The 19,874-nt window shown below is 40.4% G+C and overlaps 1 protein-coding gene across 1 annotated transcript in view; it reads left to right on the top strand.

Annotated features, from left to right (window-relative positions):
* Positions 1–19,874, top strand: part of nr3c2 (nuclear receptor subfamily 3, group C, member 2) — a 69,553-nt gene that overhangs the window by 25,998 nt on the left and 23,681 nt on the right. The window contains exon 3 of the mRNA XM_079671611.1: positions 14,161–14,288. Coding sequence (XP_079527737.1) covers positions 14,161–14,288 — 128 coding nt within the window. The remainder of the gene's footprint in view (positions 1–14,160; positions 14,289–19,874) is intronic.

Here is a 19,874-nt window from a genome sequence, read left to right as displayed (position 1 = left end):
ATTAACCTCCAACTCCAAGATAATTAGTCTGAAGCATTCACACTCTGCTGTTCCTATAACTGCGCCAATTGATTTCAGTGGACCAGAAATGGGGAAATTGAATCTCCTGTTATCCTGGCCAGAGACCAAGGGAATATATGTAAATGCTGAACAGACGGACCTGAAACAGCCTCTGCTTACCGTTAGTCCACTGTTGTCTCTCTGGATGGATTCTGTGTGACTCGTATAGCTCCCTAGGGTGCCAGACTGTTGGAACAACTTCATAAGCTGTGGCTGCAGGGATGGATAAACTCTTTCACCATTTTGTCACTCCTCTTCCCGGTGCGTCAGGTTTCAAATGCAGGCAGGGAAAGGGGACAAAGGCATACGAGAATGGGCCCTGTTACCAAATATAGTTTTTAGTGAATGACATGTAACATCTGATTATCACACAGCACTATGGCAGTCTTTCTAACCCTATTAAATCAGGAGTGAACATATTATTTCTGATTGATGGCCGAGGGCGAGGAGCTCAGACAATAACAACTGATGCTATCGCAACAAAAACAAGCTTTAAAATAACTCTTTGTACGTTGAAGCCAGGCACATAAATGCTTTGGGGTGCAAAGAGTTTAAGAAGACAGTTCAAGCTAAACATGTATTGATTTTTTTAAATGCCTCTGTTATACAATAGTAGATGTAAGTCTTCAGCATGAAGCTAATGTTGATGTTTGGCTCTACAACTGCACATTTTGCCTTCTGCAACAAATGGCTTTAATCCACATAAATTAGATGAAGTTGCTCGGCAGGAGGCAGAGATTACAGGGATAATAAACGCAGTGTGTGTGTTTCGGAAAAGTGGGGAGACCGAGAGGAGCAGAGCAGCTCTGACTAGACGGCTGAGAAGGCAGGAGTGTTGACAGAAACACGGTGTAAGAGCAGCAGCTGGGGTAAGGACCTTTCAGCAGTATGCCAAAGTCAACTATCAAGAAAGGTGGCATGAGAGGAAGGTTGAATCAATTCATCCGAGAAAGTAGAAAAAAGAAAGTAAACACTATAGCAACATGGTCAAACAGCTTCCTGATTTTTTATTTAAAGTGGACCTATCATGCAATATTTGAATAATATATTGTAGGGCCATACCTATATAAAACATGTCTGTGAAGTTTTTTTTTCAAAATACCAAACAGATCATGCATTTTAGCCATGCCTCATTTCGCTCTATTTGCTCTATTCCAGCCCTGTCTTCACAAGGGCTGATTCTGTGGCAAATGAGCTGCAGCTGACCACGCCCCCCTGCAAAGGACAGGGGCGGGGCACAAGCGTCATGTTACCATGCTGTTACCATGCTATTACCATGCTGTTACCATGCTGTTGCCACGCAACCTCTCATTCCCCTGATAGGTGGAGAGTTGCCCATATAGGCGGAGCACCCCGTTTCTGACGTCAGAACAATTTCAAATCTGTATCAGTCTGTATCAGATCCGTTGCAGCCCCATTTTTAGAGATTTGGGTATGGAGGAAAAGAAAGAGGGTTGTGTTTTCTGACACTTGGTGAGTTCCCTGACACACCGGGGACACATATTCATGTAAAAGATGTACAAAAGTGCATTTTGCATGATAGGTCCCCTTTAAATCTGAGGAATCGTTTCAATGGCGTTGTGAAAAACATAATTTTGCAGATTTTCTAGACCGGGATTCATTTAGCTTTTACTAAAGATGATCCCAAATTAGAACCTGTAGAGACATGTTTTTACAAATAAGATTAACGCATGAAAAAAGGAAGACACAGCATGTTTTTTTTAACATCCTACGGGTATTGCGTTTTTACTTAGAAGGGTAGAGAATCTCTCACGATAGCAGGGCATTAGCTTTAAGGGTTTTTGCATTTTTATTAATTTAGGTCATACAACACATAAATATAATATATATTTTTTTAGATATACGGTTTAACACATGCAAGGCTATAATCCATGACATGTATGTGTAGGAGCAGTAGGCGTTAAATGGAAATTATGACCTCTGTTTCCCAAGGGGATTTGGTGCTGACAGATCTTTTCGGAGCAGCCTGGCACTTTTCCTGAATTTACAGTAACCAGAGTGTGTGTGCTTTGGCCAGCGATCCCAGAGAAATGGGCATGCTTCACACTGTAACATGGCTGTTATGACAGACTTTCTCATCGAAAGCCTGCATGGACAGACAGACCCTGGGGGCAGAGTACATAAAGAGGAGTCAGTGGCACATTGAGAGGCTGTCATTGTGCTTCACAATTTACGGTGTCAGAAATCTGGACGAGTGTGCCAGTCAGGTCTTGGTAGAAGGTATATGCAACAGTTATGATACATGCAGACATTTTTCTCTGTATTGCTCACAAACACCAATTACGCTCTATTTCCTCGTATAAAGGAACTCATTAGCGCTGACGGGTTTCGCAACGTGAAGCAGAACACTGAATAGATAGAAAATGTAGAGCTACAAGCTGCTTTTCTGGTGTACAAAGAGAGTTCTTCAATAGGGAATCCTTTGTTCACTGTGTAAGTCCCAATGGCCTCCCGTGTAAGAGCTCAGTGTGTCACTTGAGACTAAACTCCTGCTCACAAAAAAGTAATTAAAAATGTTTGTAAAAACCCACTCAGGTTAGACCTCATGTGTTCTCCTTCAAGAACAAGATCCATCCTTTGAAAAGAAACATGTAAATGTTAAATAGATATTTCTCTCCACCTGTCCCTCATTCTTAAATATTTATACCATGCGCTCAAGAGGTCATGTATTTACCCTGATCTTCAGAGTTTCATTCACCTCAGACAATGAGATGTAGTGTATACACAAGACAGAGACATGAGAGAAACCTCTGAATCAACACTTTCGCTTGGATGGAAAATGTGGGAGATATTCTGAGCCCCAGGAGTATTTGTTTGGGCCAATGTTTTATTTGAACAAGGCGTCCTAGTGGCAAAGCCTGATGTTATGACTTATTAAAAGTGCAGCATGAAGGGAATTACAACATGGTGGGAAACAGTGCATGCTGCCTGCAACTGTATGTTGATGAATATATATGTGTGCATGTGACTGTTCGCCTGAGGAAAGAGGACAAGGACAGTTCAGTCAGATGATGCTCAGTACACTACACTTCATTTACATGATGCATTCAAGGGTTCGTCTTTGAATATTGTGAATGAGGTTAGGTCTGGCAACATTTTTGAAAACATATGCAAGGATGGGGATATCATGTAATTTAAAAGTTCAAATGGAACTAAATTCGATTCTGCATATACCTGTTATACAAATAAGCTAGGGAGGGAATTGTTGGGGATATTTGCATTTACAGCGCTAAATGTATGTTAGGTTCACCTGGCAAATTATAGATGACAGTAACTACTAGCTCAACATGAACAGCCATGAGGACAGCTATCTGTTGTTGACCGATTCTCACCATCACAATTGCCTACGCGAATACCCTTTTTGAGGTTAGGGGGGCCGTACAAATAAGTCTCCGAGAGCAGGGTGAATCATCACTGTTAAAGGAAATTACACATTCTAAAATACCGTTTCCAAGGCCTACATAAGGTTTTGACCTGTTAACTGTAACCTGTAAAAGAGGGTTACATATGATAATAAATAGTAACTCAGGAATGTTTCAAAGAAAGTTCATAGTTTTGTCACTATCACAATACGTTTTCAAATATCTTGTTTCTTTTGGACCTTCAGGCTCAAAAAAACTACAGAGATGATCAGTTTATCATCACTTAAGATAAAAACAAGAAGCCAATTCAAAAAGCAAATTAAGTTTTACATTATTTGGTTTAATTAATTATACCAACAGCTTTATCTGATGCCATGTTGTTCATTCATTTAACTGATCAGTCAAATCCTTTTAGTTCCCATTCATTTGCCATAGTTATGCTAGTATCGGGAATTAAATATGTTGATTTCAACCAACATGAAATGCAAGTTATGGCTGATGACTCACTTTTAGAAGCAATATCTGTGTTTATTTTGTATAGTTTAATTAAAGATTGTACACATGTTAAAGACTGTTAGAATCAGTAGCAAATAAGTTAGTATCTATAGAGGAGAGACTTCTATCAGACTAAAAATCCTTTTGTAAGTATAGTTTTAGGCCTTTGTCCCCCTTCTCTCTGTTAACTAAACTGCCAAAAAAGTGAAATGGGCGCACACTCTGAAAGGGCAGTCACATGCACGACTGCAAATCTCTCACCTTATTAAATATACATCAATAGTCAGCCTTACTTGTGAAAAAGCTTTGACCTCAGCCAAGGTAACATTGACTGAGGTTTTATCTTTAACCTATTGTTTTGAACAGGAAATAATGCTTCAGGGTACAACATGTGAAACATAAGTACAATGACGTGGAGAGGTAGGGAAAAACAGCCTGGGCGTTATGATAGAAAAACAGGAGGTAGACATGTGGGAGAACAAACATGCCATCCAAGGTGAAGCACCTGAGAGCATTGGTAGAAAAAAACCTCTGCTTTCTTTGGCCCTTTTAAAGAAAGCAGTACTCAGTGACTGTCAGTACTAGTGTTTACAATTTGTTAATGCCAATCTGGTCGAATTTCAAGGTATGCGTGACTTTGGCTAAAAAGAGAAAATTGAGACATCTCGATGAGGTTAGTCGGGTTGCACCTGCTTCGGTGACAGAACAGGCAAACTTCATCATTTCAGTAAATGATATACCTTCTTTGATTTCACTTAACCTTTTTGGTTGAAAACACATTAAATGCATTACGGGCAAAACAAAGTAAAACAGCTTCACAAATACCGGATATATTATTATTATATTACATGATTCATATTTAGGTTTCTAATCTAAAATCAATTCAATCCCACTATGTGGACCTGACTATTACCTTCCCTTACAAATTCAAAAATACAAAATTGTCCTGCTTATTAAAAATTAAAGAGTTGGATTATAATGTGGTGGCAGTCAGAGTTAAATAATCCAGGAGTTAGAGGAGTCAGCACATTTTATTTTCATAGCTCATTGTGTAGTTTTTTTCTTTTTGCAGGAGTTTTTGCAAGAACTTAATTGCGCAATGTCCCTCAGCAGGTGTTTCATTGTTCATCCAGCGGCCATCTGGGCCTGTAATCCTTTGGAGGTGAACACACTGAATTTGAAAAAGGTCATTGCACAGACACATTTAGTGTGTGTGTGTGTGTGTGTGTGTGTGTGTGTGTGTGTGTGTGTGTGTGTGTGTGTGTGTGTGTGTGTGTGTGTGTGTGTGTGTGTGTGTGTGTGTGTGTGTGTGTGTGTGTGTGTGTGTGTGTGTGTGTGTGTGTGTGTGTGTGTGTGTGTGTGTGTGTGTGTGTGTGTGTGTGTGTGTGTGTGTGTGTGTGTGTGTGTGTGTGTGTGTGTGTGTGTGTGTGTGTGTGTGTGTGTGTGTGTGTGTGTGTGTGTGTGTGTGTGTGTGTGTGTGTGTGTGTGTGTGTGTGTGTGTGTGTGTGTTTTCTAACCTTCCTTGTCTTTTGCTTTTTGCACTGCTTGAGTGAGACCTTTTGTATTTTTGAGGTCAGAATTAAGGTTGACCTTTTAAGAAAATAACGTGAAGATTTACAATGAGCAGGACGGATGCTGCCGGACAAACCGTAGTCCCTGTCCTGTTGGACAATTCATTGCATTTGCTCTGGGTTGATGGATGATAACCTCATATTCAGCAGCACTACATAGATCACCATAACAGCAGAACATTTGTGGTGTTTTAATTCAACCAATTTAAAGAAAATACGATTGTGTAACAATAAAATCGATTTTCTTTACCTAGGACTTATGTGCAGATATGCCATTTAAACAATAACATTTATTTAAAAAAAAAAGTAGTAGTTCTATATTTTCCTTTCATTTCACCTTATTGGCCCCTCACAGATAATCTCAGCATCAGCATGGACTACAGTAAGTGGTTGAGCGGGGGCAGGACTTCTCGCTGGCTGTGCGCCGGCTCTTCTCTGTAGAACCTGTCAGATGCTATAGAGAGGCCAACTGGAGAGCGCTTCTCAGCAGTTCTTGAGCTTAGATGCAGAATGTGCTGCCGTGGTGCTAACCACCTGGATCTGAGCCAACCAGAGACTTGGCTTTGACTCTCGTGCAAGCCCACTTCTTGAGGTTGTGGTTTCATACCCTGTGACTTCAGGGAGCCAGAAGACTATAAACTATACATACAATAAACACTCACGGCAGATCCACTTAGAAGCCCCAAAGCTACATGTATCCCTGCAGTATGTCCGTTAATGTATTGTGGTTTGTGTGTTCAATGTATCCTAGTTGCACACGCTGGACTGCCTGCCTGATCTTCTTTCATGTTTGTCCCGGCAGAATTGCAAATGACTGGTGGGTGTTGAGGATGATCACATGTGACAGCTAATGCGTAGGGTTGCTGGCAACATGTGTCAGCGCCAGTGTACATTAACCTAGATTCAGAGTGAGGCCTTTTTGAATCACACTGGAAAGGAAAAGGTCGCTTTTTGAATAAGATATTATTTGACATATTTAATTTCTCTGTACCCAAGTTTTTTCTTCCTCCTCAGATTTTAAATGCCAGCATTTAACTCATAGTTTGCTGTAATTCTATTGACTTGATCCGTCTTGTACCTCAAAAGTTGAGGGTTAACAGGAGTAGCATGTTGCTAACTAGCTAGAGAGTGGAGAAAACAGGTAAGGAGGGTGTAGCATTGAGGTGGCTTGGGTCAGGGCTGATCCCTTAAAGATAATCTCCCTCTCTAGGGATTTGTTTTTCTCATTTGTCCCAGGGCCTCTAAGCTGAGTTTGGAGGTCACCTGCTGTGCAGTCAACAAGACCCAAACCGCGCTAGAGACACATTTGTAAGGAGGCAGGTATTCATTGGAGCCAGTGGGAGAAAGCAAAGTAAGCAGTATATAGAGTTGAAACATGAACACCAGGGGAGGCCAGGTCTAGAGTTCATCCATGCCCCTGAAATCAAAGGATTCGGGTCAATAACAAAACCAGTTTTAGCCGCAGAGCTCTGAAGAGGTGCATTTGTGTTTATGTTCGTAGCAGTGAAATAGATTAGAGTCAATTCTGAGCCACGTTTCACAAAGGTGGTTGAAAACATGCTCCTTTTTGTGTATTTAGTTAGATTAAAGCCAACTACCTTGCTTATTTTTGCTGTTATCATGTAGGTTTATGTTCAAGAGGGAAATGTGATTTAAGTCACTGAGATGGTATTTCATGTTTATTCATGTGTCTAACATTGTGTTAATCACTGGACTCTTGTTTGCATAATTTCTCGATTTCCCATGACTGGACATCAGCCTGATGTTCAACAATATATTTCTCAACATGTCAGCTGAATCATGATCCCAGCTGTGTTGTGTCTGTTTCTGTTTTCAGTAAAGCATCCTGGAAACTTGGTGCTAAAAACAGAAACTGTTGGGCTCACAAAGAGCCGAGTGTGAGGAGCACATGATAACGTTCCTGCTTTAAGGCAGTACAGTTAAGACACTTTTTTCCCAGCAGATCAAACAGCGCTGCAGGCCATGACGGGGTGATCTGTTGAAGCTGCTACAGAGCTGCATAAAGGATTATTGGTTCATTAAAAAATGCGTAGTAAAGGCCGTAGTTGTTTTGTATTGTAATGTCTTCCTGTTACATGCGCAATTGTTTGCCAGGTGGAAGTTTTACAATTTTTGCAACCATTTTTTACTTATGATGAATGTTTTGTCTATTTCTAGCACTGAATAATTATTCTATATGGAGAAAGTTATTGAGGTGACCAATGTGGGATTACAACAATTTACACACATCTCAGCCGTGTACAGATACATTATTTCCAAAGCTCAAATCCACGATTAAATTCCTTGCACTTTTGGAGATCTTTGACCTGGTTCGTGTGTATGAACCCACTGCATATGGTCAGAAATATATGAGTGGGTGTTTTGTATATAACTGTATAGGAACTGTTTTGTTTTTCTTGTTGAGGCATATGCAAATGTCAGAAAGAATACGGCTGCACTCTTGAGTATGTGTGTGCAGTTTGAAAAGTATGAAAAACATGCATACCAGCATTCATTAGCATTCACACTGACTTTAAGTATGTATTGCTACACAGCAACTACGAATGACACTTTGGATTCAGTGGCATCGCAAGTTTAATTTTATATTGCATGGATGTGATAGGACCCACGCTGCCCTTGACAGGCATGAATTACGGGAGTTTCCAGCCACTATAATCCTCCCCACCAGATAATAACACCCTGCCACATCTTCATGAGATTTAGGCCTGCCTGCTTTCCAACTATGCCAAAATATCTCAGGTGATTAATTTCATTCACAGTGTGACAGTAAGAGATTTAGGTGAAGTAAAAATTGTTAAAATGTCTCCTGCTGCCCTCAAGGTACCCACGGCCTCCACTGGGCCTTAAGGACATTCAGTGGCGGGAGCATACTGAGGGAAAGGTGAAAGTGCAGCAAAGAGTAGCTGTGGTGTTTGATTATGGAATTTAAGGTCAAAAACAGGTACAGTTTTGTGTGTGTGTGTGTGTGCACATGCGCTTCTGTGACTTGTCTCATTTCTTTGTATACACTCTAAACAGTGGATTTATAGGAGACAGATAATCAAGATTTGCTGTTTTGGATAAGGTCATTTTAAGTTTGTAGGCATAAGCCTTGGAGGGCAGACAACACAACAGCTTGGAATTAAAAGCAAAGTATGCAATCACAGCCGGGATACCAGATTCCATCAGAAAGCAAATTTGCCATGTCTGTAGTGACCTACATTTTGTTGGATGGTGTAAATTGCACTGAATGATAACTCAAGAACGAAAATGAGTGTTTAAAAATCCTCATGAACAATATTTAAGAATTGAATTTGAATCATAAGAGGCAGCCAGAGTAGATTATACTGTAACCTTAACACAAGTGTAACACAAGCTCGACAGATAGGACATCTCATATTTCTGTATGCTCAGGTACTCTACCCAATGCCAGGGTCACCTTCACCAGGAAAAAATAAATCCCCGGTGGCTCTACCCATAAGACCTCTCTCCCTTTGAGAGGCGGTGAGTGGGTGTCAACCTAATGTTTATACTGTCTGCTCACGGTTATGTAAGCCATTGTGTCCTCTCTTTCTCTCCCTCTCCATCTCCCCCAGCTTGTTTAAACCAATCTACCTTTACCTTTCCAACATGCCAAGTTGTTTATGTTACATAAATATCCTTTGAACTGGTCTAGTTTAAGGTTTTTCAGCACGCCAGGGTGTATATTACATAAACAGTGTAGGCCAGACTGTAGAGAAGCTTTGTACCGTGGAGGCTGTGTTTTTTTGTTGCAGAGTCAAGGATGCTTCTCTTTTATGAGGGGTAGGTTCAGGGAGGCTGTGGTACTTGTCTGAACTATCCCTGTGATAACAGCCTCTAGAATGAACGAGTCAGTGTGTCTGCACGAACGCACACACACACACACACACACACACATTTATCTTTACAGTGGGCGGCTGGCTCTACAGCAGCGTAAACACTGTGCAGTACAGAGGTGTGTGTGTGTGAGGAGTGAGGACACACAGTGTTACATGCGTGAGGAGGACATTGTTTTTCTATACAACAGAACTCGCTCAGCTGCTTGCTTACTGACTCTGTCATGCTAATGTACTTATGTGGGTCACAGGGTTCGTTTCCTACCACGTGTGTCCTCTATCATGCAGACATCTCACGGCCCATTATTCACCCATAATGATGTTATCCTGATAACCTCAGAATAACTACCGCACTCTTGACTTCCCCTGTATCTCTAATTTGTCATTTTCCTTGACTTCATGTTCCGTTTCTACGGCAACTAATTGTTCTACTTATGTCAAGCTCGGACGCCTTCTGACCTTTTTGAGCGCCACACATTGACCTGTTCACGGGTAATGCAGATTTTGAAGTCAGACCTAATAAAACTTCTTGAAAAATAATAGGAGATCCGCTTTAAATGACTGCTGTGATTATCAGATGGAGAATTTCCGGATTTTTATAAATATTTGGCGATCTTATCTGGTCTTAGCTCTCGCTGATTTAGCATTCCTTCGGCAGCTGAGAGAGGGAGGATATTTGAACCATTCGGGGAATGCTACTAGTGTGACATCGGAATTACTTGCAAAAAAGCACGAGGCGAATTTTGAGCCCGAACATCTGTCCTGTGGTTTGGTCCTCACACAGTTTAGTGGGCACTTTGGGCTTCGTCTGGTTTCTAGCTCTCACAATTATTTTCCTTTGTCATTGCCTTAATATCATTCCCAAGCAGCGTGTCAATGTGAGAAGCAGCAAAGAGGACAGCGAGCATTAGTAAGAGATACAAATGTTTGCTCGTTCATTTTGGTGGGAAGAAACAGGCGTTGTGTACTCACACTCATCTGTATCCTCATGGGAAATAAACAGCAACTAAATCAGTTGTTAGCTTTTTGTGTTATCTTTAAAGATGAAAGGACACGGAAAACAATGAAAGGGCTGCCCTGGGGTTTCTGTAGGAAGAGAAAAAGAGCAACAACTGGAGCGAAGAATGAGACCTTTGATCTGTGTAGTCAGTACCATTGAATTTGTCTGAGATTGTACCCAGAAATAGAGAAGACAGGGGTCGAAAAAAAAAGAAAAACCATAGTCCCAATTCACAAAAGTAGCCTGCTCAGAACTACAGAACTTTTATGAACATTATTTCAGAGATATTGTGGTGGAATTTTCCCCAAAAAGGTAAAACTTTTTCTTCTTTAAGGATTAAGTAGAACATGTTTAGGGTGTATAATGCACATTGCAATACCCAAAATGTACAATAGGTTAACAATATTCTCTGCCTTCTGACTTTTATTTTCAGTTTGACATGAAGGGTGATACAAGGTCCCGCACGCAGGAATTAACAGTTTGAACCTGCCTCAACAACAATGTTATTGCAGTGGTGCATCATCATTAAAACCCTCATTCATACAGACAGAAATTTCGACCTCAGAATAGTTTAACCTACGAAAATGTTAAACCAAACACAAGGACATAATTGGCCAGTCCTCGTGGTCAACAACACACACCGCCTAACCATAACATCCTAATTTGTTTTCTGACGGGAGAATTTTGTTGCATGTCATTCCTTTTTTCTCTCAAGCTTACAAATACATAACACATTATTATTATTGCGTACAAACTGTAGACTAACATCTCTACCGAAAGAGCCTGCTTTGGGAATGTCTGGTTGATTGTGTTTAGTTAAGGGCTACTGGCAGTCGTTGGTGCACAGTCACTGCAGCCTGGCCTGTCTGCTCTGGTTTCATAAGAGAGAGAGGGAGAGTGAATGACCTATATACTTCTCTGAGGGAGGGGAAGTCACCTTGTTGGTGGACCAGCAGGCAGGCTGGCTGGCACGCAGCATTTTAATGTGCAGCACTATTAAAGTGTAGACCACTGACTGCATATTAGAGGCAGATACTTGTTTAGAGGGACCACTCAAGAGCTGCTGGGTTTTTTCCTGGACATGAACTTTCTAGAGGCTGTTTTTCTTACTGGTGGCTTTCTTGTTAACACCGGTTTGTAATAGTGTGAAAAGGCCAGTATATAGGGACTGAATATTCAGCAAATTAATATGCTGAAAAACACATCTCGACGAGGATTGGATTTGTGCATGCACACATACACACACTGACATTAGATGAAACCATGGGGCCCGGTGCCAGAAAGATCTAGTCAGACAAACACCTCACCAGAGACTCCTCTAAGCGTCCTAACAAATTGAATGTGTGTGTAGATGGACAAGAGGGAATTAGATCAGTGGTCCTGATTGTATCTGAGTGTGCTGTTGCTGTACCCCTTCCCAGCTAGTCCCCTGGAGGAAATGTGTGTGCATGAGAGAGTGTGCGAGGTAGATAGACAGAGGGAGGAGGAGAGAGAGTGTGCTTGGCAGCTGGTTTGATGAAGGATGTAAGGAGAATGTTAACCAGACAATCACCTTGCCTGTTATTGATTGAGATGGGAGAGAGGTAATTAGAACAGAAAAGAAGGGGAAGCTGAGGCCACTTTTAATGTTTTGATACAAGGTGTTCTTTGTGTGTGTGTGTGTGTGTGTGTGTGTGTGTGTGTGTGTGTGTGTGTGTGTGTGTGTGTGTGTGTGTGTGTGTGTGTGTGTGTGTGTGTGTGTGTGTGTGTGTGTGTGTGTGTGTGTGTGTGTGTGTGTGTGTGTGTGTGTGTGTGTGTGTGTGTGTGTGTGTGTGTGTGTGTGTGTGTGTGTGTGTGTGTGTGTGTGTGTGTGTGTGTGTGTGTGTGTGTGTGTGTGTGTGTGTGTGTGTGTGTGTGTGTGTGTGTGTGTGTGTGTGTGTTAAGGGAATTTTTTTTTAATCAAAAGTGAAACGACATTTCCTATTTGTTCACTATGTGCAGACCTGTGGTTTTGAGCATGAAGCTTTTAACAAACTCGGAATATAACTGTACCTTACATTTTTTATTACATGCGAGAGCCATCTGAGTCAGTGCTATGCCATTAATAAGTAGCAAACCTTCAAATAATTAATTATTCAGCCTCATTCATAGGGCATGCTTGCTCTGCACACTGATAAAACCATGTCATGTTTCGTACAAGACTTTATTGGGTAGCCTGTTCAAACTCAAAATGTAGCTGCCTTCCACCTTCCCTCTTTGATTTGAATCTCAAGAGAAATAGATTTAGTCCTAATGTCACTGGAAATGCATTGGAGGTGAATGATTCAAAAGCTTAATAAATGGCATTAAATCTACATGCAGTTCACTAATCAGAGCCAAACTGATAATTGTCTCTTAAAGCCAACATTGATAGTTGAGAGTTAGAAAAAAAAAAATATATATATAGCTTTTTATACATAACATTTTTTTTTAATAAGAAACCTTCAGTTTTGTTATCAACATGTCCAAATTTGAAGTTTAAATATAAAACTGGTAGGGCTCTGCTAACAATTATGAAATGAAGACAGTGTTTTGAATGTTTTGAATTAGGTCAAACCTATCTTTGGAATAACTGAGCTGCAATTTCATGTTACTTGTTGGCCAACCCTTATGTCTCAGAAGTGATATCCCATGCATTTGGCCTACTGATTTATAAAGGAGGGTGGTCAAACTGACACTGAACAGTTACTCTGTCAATCTGTATTGACATTCAACTAAATGTATTAATGGTGTTACTGTATGAAGGTCTTACAAACATAGATGTGTATTAAACATTTAAATTCCTGAAATATACAAGTTGCCAAGTTTAACCAACAGCCCATATTTCACTGTGATTTAACATGATACATATATAAGTCTTCATGAGGCAGGAAAATAATATTTTAAATACAAAAATCAAGGTTTTTCTGATAATTGGCTGCGAATAAATTATAGCTCATATTGTCCAGCCTTACTTTGAATGCACTGCCAGTCTTTCTCACTTATTTTAAAACTGATAGAAAACAGCTTTGAGCATATCTCTTTTTATTACTGATTAACTATAGACATTAATCATCCATTACTTTTGACCTTTGACATCTCTTACAATAACCTCCATGATATCGCTTGCAGACATAGGTAAACTGTCACTAACCGTGACCGACTCATTGAGTAACAACTGTACACAATGAGCTTTAATGTTCATGTAATTGTAGAAATTAATCAGTAGTGAAAGCAGTAAGTGATGCCAAAGTAAACAGAACTGCTGCAGACCGTCATCAATTCTGCTGCCTGTCGATTGTTACTCAGAATAAATAACGACAACCTGAGTTGCTACTACAGTACAGCACTCCTCACCTCTGATCTTCAACCTTTTCGGACAGTCAAATGTTTGCTCTTTATCATGCTTTTTATTATTTTTGTCAACCTTTCCAGTGCCTTACTCTAAAGGGGGACAAGGGTTTTGGTTCCCACTTAAATCTGACATTTTGCTTTGTGTGTCTCTGCTTATTGAATTGAAATAATCTCCTCTATAATTCTGTCATTGTCGTAAGCCTGGGGGAAGCTATAAATTAGTGGAGTGCAAAGCCATCCTCTCTTGGCTGGCCGACATCTTTAAGGTTGGCCACATTGTGTTTCTACTGTACTGTGGGTCGTAAAACACAAGAATGTTACACAACGTACATCAGGCAATAACGCGGTGAGGAAGGGGGACAGTCGCCGTGGCTTTGTTGTTGGCTTTTGAAAATTCTTCTTTGATTTATGTCTAGTCTGAAAACTCTTGTGTGTCCTTTCAGCTCGCCACTGAGACAACCGTCCTCAACGGCTAAAGTGTGCCTGGTTTGTGGAGACGAGGCGTCAGGATGCCACTACGGTGTCGTGACGTGTGGGAGCTGCAAAGTATTCTTCAAAAGAGCCGTGGAAGGTATGGCAATAACTCACGTTTAAACAATATATCACTGCTAAGGTCTTTTCTAGGTTTACGAAGAGAGCAACCGACCACTACAACTACAGAAAATCTTACTAAATGAAGAAAAACACAAGAAAAAAAATTGAGAAACACATTTTGCAATTTGACAACCCTTGGGAAGAACATATAAACGCACACAAGTATTTTTTAAAAAGCACATTGATTTGAAAACAAAAAAAAATCAAGATTGAACCCCCCAAAAAAAGACTAAGCACTGATACCTTGATCTTAAGGCAAGTTGTATTGTAGACTTCATTATTGCTACTCCAAACTAAAATAAGACCAATTCTAAACATTTTCTTTTTCTGTTTTCAAGATCTAAGTGACATTAATTTGAGAACCATTTGGTAAACAACTTTTGGCAGCTCAGATATTACAATGCAACTCCAACAAAATAAATAATAATGATATATTTTGTTAAATTCTTATCCTAAAACTGGTTTAACTATAAGAGGAGAAAGCTTTTACTACTATTATACAGCAAGTGTCCTTCATGTTAAAAAGGGCCAACATTGGTTCTTACATTTTCAAATAATAAAAAAAAATATCAAGTCAACTGACAACTTTAGCCCACCGAATTGTTGGTGGATGTACTGCTTTATTTATTCACAGTAGATTCCAGGTAGGGATTTTTTTTACAAGTACGCTTTAACAACAACAGCTATTCCAACTGGGATATGTTAATAAGAAAATGTGTGCAAACTCTGCTTCAGTAATATTCAAGATAATCACCTTCTTCCTGATAGAATACAGTTGGAAAAGTTCCCTTTTAGACAAAGCAGAAGTTTAGCAGCCTGGTCATATTGTTCAGGCAACGTGAATCCATTTTCGTATAATGCTTGTTTTATTTGCACTACGCTTGTTTATGCCACAAACTACTGTTTAATCTCTGCAGACCTTGTAATTATTTATTTTTTCTAAAAGATCATTAAAATAACCAACATGATGGTATGTACATTTATAGACTGTGACCAAAATGAACGGAACATAAGGAAAAAAGAAAGAGAAATCATTCAGTGGTTTATTCTCCTGTAGCAGTTCTTTATGTTATATTTAGCCGAGGGGAAATCAGCAGCAGCCATAATGTGCTTTTCATTTTGTGCCTGTCGCCTGAGGCGTTGGCCTCACTCATTAAGATGAGTGTTTGAATGCAAAACACACTCTTTCAGAGCAGTGCAGACGGGAAAAACAAGCAAACAAGCCTGCAAGTCAGCCACCAGGCCCTCTAGGTGTTTATCTGACAGTTAGAGGAATTGCACTCATTCCCAATCAAATCATGCCTTAATTTGATGATATTTACACACCGTCATTACGGAGCCCTGAAACCAGATTATGTGTCAGGGGTTATCAAATCAGACATGCGATTGTTCTTGCTTCAAGCACGGCCAGCAGAGCGCCGGTGGCAGATGCTAAAGGTCTGACTTTGTGTGAGAGTGTTAGTCAGGTGAGGCTCTGAACAAATCGGATCGCTAAAGGCTTTGTGATTACACTCCTGAAGCCCTATTTGTATCTCAGATGGAGTATAAGTATACTGAAATCGACTCATTGATTATGAGATGCCCTTTAAAGCTAACGCAGTACTTTATGAGTACCTCTACGTTTACGACTGGAGTTTCCTCTTGACTCTGTGCTGCCAAGCATGTGTGCAAACTATCAAAGCGTGAAAAGGGCGACCCGTGTGATGTCATCAAGGTTGCGTGCGAGGTGTGCGTCCTTCTGATGTGCAAAGAGAGCCGTTACTTCACATGACCCCTCCACAGCTGCTGCTGAGGTGGAAAGAGAGAGGTAAGGGATGAAAATAGGGAGCGAAGGATTTTGCAAAGTGAAGAGAGATAGAGGACAGTGAAACAGATACAGCCAGGGCGGGGGGGAGGAAGGGCAAAGGAAAAGTCAGACAGAGAGATAAAGGGAGGAGGAGCTGGGAGAGGGAGTAAGACACAGGGAGAGGGGTGGAAAAGGATGTGTCAGCAGTGAGCGTCGGAGAAGTTAGGACGTGAGAAGACGTTTTACTCCTCCCCTCTCCGAGTAATTCCTCCTTCTTCTCCTCCTCTTTTCTCTCAAATTTATAAACTAACGCTTGACATGTGAGATATAAGAGAAGAGCGCAGAGATTGGGCATCTGTAGAAGGGGAATAATCCAGACCATGTCTAATTTATTTTGGCAGTGCCTGCCTTGGGGGACAATACGTTTCGATCGGCTGTAGCTCATTAGACGACTAAGTGGCTCACAGCTTTGCTACAGAGCTAGTTAGTGTTGTGGAGTCATCAACAAATCTAATAAAATACTCTGGAGTTTCTGCGTTCCCCTTCATCACAGTCATTGTGAGGTAACTTTATTTTACATCACCAGAGCTTGGCACTCTTCTTCTTTGAAGTCTGCATGTTAGGTTTACATTCGTCTATCTGTTTGAAATATATTTTGGCCACCTGGGCCTTTTACTGTCCAAATCTATGCTTTTACATTCCTTCTCAAGAGGGGAAATATTCATTCCACTAGATATTGTCATATCTACTGAACCAGAAGGCACAGCAAACTGTGTTGCATAAAGTAAATAATCACAGTCCCAGGAAACATATAGAAATACTTAACTATAAGCAGAGCTCCGACTTTTCAAAATGCCCTCAATCCATTCTTTAAGCTTTCACATGATAACTTATTTATAAAGGAGATGTTCTTCCCCTTGCTCTCCTATTATCTACAAGTCATCCAGTTGTTCTCATACATAATGGCAGCTCTTAGATTCACACCTTTTAGTCCCATACTCCTGTATAGTAAACACACATTGAAGGGTAATAACTTTTATGAAGTTTACAAGTGTTGCAGTTTTATAACTACTGTTGACTTAACTGTCACATGCAGCCGATGAGGCTCTTTTGAAATGAATGTTTTTTGGGATAAACATTTATCCTGAGCTGCTGGGAAATGCCTTCTGACACAAAACAACAGTTTGTAAATGCAGGTTATCATCGCTAATGAAATGTGGAAATATCTGAATGCATTCATATGTGCCTCTCTGCTGCATCCATTCCACTAAAGACTAGTTTGTTGATACAAGACAGCTGCACTCAATAAACGGCTCCATATGGAGCACATTTGAAGAGTTGAACGCTAGCTTATTATTCACATGTCATCAGTGGCTTGGCATGTCTGCTCTTTGCAATTGTACCAGGCGCTGCTTTTAGCTCGCTTTTTTTGCCGTTCTCTTATTGAACTGAGAGATTTACAGAGACATTAGTCAACCTTCTTATGGCCTCACTGTGTACTGCAATGTGACTGGGTCATGGTTTCCTTGGCGCTTTTGTCAATCTAAAAACCTTTTCCTCGGCACCGCCTCTGTGGGAGAGGTCATTTAAGGACACGGTTCTGACTGTTTCTGCCTGACTGGCAGCTCTGCTGTCCAATCGCAACTTTTCCAACTCAGGCCGGGGGATTAGAGACCGCCCACCCGTGCCGGAGTGAATGCTTCAGGTTGTGTGTGAGGGGCCCATGTAACAACGGCTGAAATGAAGCCATTCAGCATTGTTGCCTGGATCACAGCTCCACAACACATGTCTCACATCGGGGCTGCTTTGATCCGAAAAAAATTACAACATAAATACAAGCACAATCACAGCTGCAAATCTAACCAGGCATGCACACATGCATGGAAATGCACATCTTCATAAGTGGTTTAGGAATTCAGGTGTAAAGCTGTAGGTTGAAATCTGAGAAGATAAGTGTAAGTATTTGTGTGACCCACATTGTGAACAGGCATTTAGGTTGCAGCCTGAGAAAGGGTCTCTCTTATGCAACATATTCACTGTCACAGCATGTGTGTGTATTTTACATCCTTACTGCCCCATAATCCACACAGACATTCAATATACAGTACAGTACACGGCCTGCAACAAAAAAAGTTATAGCAATACATTAGCTAGTTTATTTTGGTTGGCTTTTAATTGATTGAAAAAGGTATTTATCCTGTAAAATATGAAAATACAAAAATATACTAATTTCATCCTAAGAAATAAACACAGCAAATCCTGAGATGTCAGAAGCTGGAGCCGGCAAATATTTGGTGTTTTGGCTTCATTTGAACTAGCTTTTGACTAATCAATGAATTCAGCACTACAGTATTTATAGAATGTTGCCTAAACATGAAGCCTCAGAAACAGGTGTGCTGTATGTTTACGGCTCATATGAGGATATAACTCACTCATAAATGCACAGACAATACTTCCTCTGTGGCCTTCATTCCTCTGGCCTGGGCTGACTTGCAGCCTGATGGCTCCTGGTGGAAATAATCGGACCCCCATCTCTTCCTGCTCCCCGGTGATACCTTTGTTCTTTGACATGAATGCAAAAAAGATCTGGTGCAGTCAGTGGGTTAAACCTTTTGTGTTCAACCAATAAGCAGGGCCAATCTGATGAGCGGATACAAAAGCTTTTTTTTCAAAGCCTTAATGCACCACAAGTTAAATGCACTGGCTCTATAAATAAGAAATACATACAAGTGGCAGAAAAGCTGCATGGTCCATACTATATGAGCAGAATTAGGCAGAACTACTTCATGCATTTGTCCTTCGAAATATGAGTTTAATCTGTTGGAAAAGCATTTATCTAATGTTTCAATATACATAAAATCAGCTTTGATGAAAAATGAGGTACAAAGTTGTTTGCGTATTTCTGTTGTAACCCTAAACACATTTGTAGTGTTTGATAAATTGGATAGGGAGTAAAGCCAACATTGTTTGTCAAGACATTTAGAAAGTAAGGAACTAACTCTCTAAATGTATTGACAAACTTTGGTTGTGCTGGACTACAGTTAAAATGCAGTGGGGATGAGTGCTTTATAAACACTGCAATAACTGGCTACTTTTGTATTTTAGACATCTCCATACCATTATAATTATTCAGTGCAATATAGCACATGAGAAAACATTTGGAAGAAGGAAATGCACATGACAACAGTTTCCATAGTAGATTGTTATAGAAGTAGTGGGATTAGTAAATATAATAACTGCCCTTTTTCACATCCTATTTTGATCGTTGCACCCTCTTTTTCAGAATGATTCCAGCAGGGAAACTTAATTGTGTAGAGCCCCATCCAACACAGCTGTTTGTGTGTTGTCCAAAGAACTGAAGTCTCAGTGTTATTGCAAGGCAGTGATTTGCATACTGCTGGCCCAGTGGTCACAACAATAACATCTCAGCTTTGCCTGTTTTTTTGATAGTTTGGTATTTGTGTTGGGTATGTAATTTAGGTTGCATAAATACTCCTGAATGACGATCACAGAATTGACCAAATGCTTTGATAGTGGATAATTAAATGGCATCGATCTGTGAGAGTGACATAGTTATGAGCACACCCTTTATGCACAACTTACATCTGCAGGTCTTGCTTCCAAGAAATCTGCAGCTACTACTAAATGCCATTCAGAGAGTCAGTAGAACTATTGATGTGGGTCAGCTACTGTGTCTGAGGCTATTTACACAATCCAGGCCTGTGCCACCTCTGTCTATTGGCTGTTCGATTATGTCAGGTTAAAGGCTGTATTTTA

This window comes from Notothenia rossii (genome assembly GCF_949606895.1).
Source record: "Notothenia rossii genome assembly, chromosome: 1".
In the NCBI taxonomy this organism is placed as follows: Eukaryota; Metazoa; Chordata; class Actinopteri; order Perciformes; family Nototheniidae; genus Notothenia; species Notothenia rossii.
The sequence above is the reverse complement of the archived record's forward strand: the minus strand, read 5'-3'. Positions and strand labels throughout refer to the sequence as shown.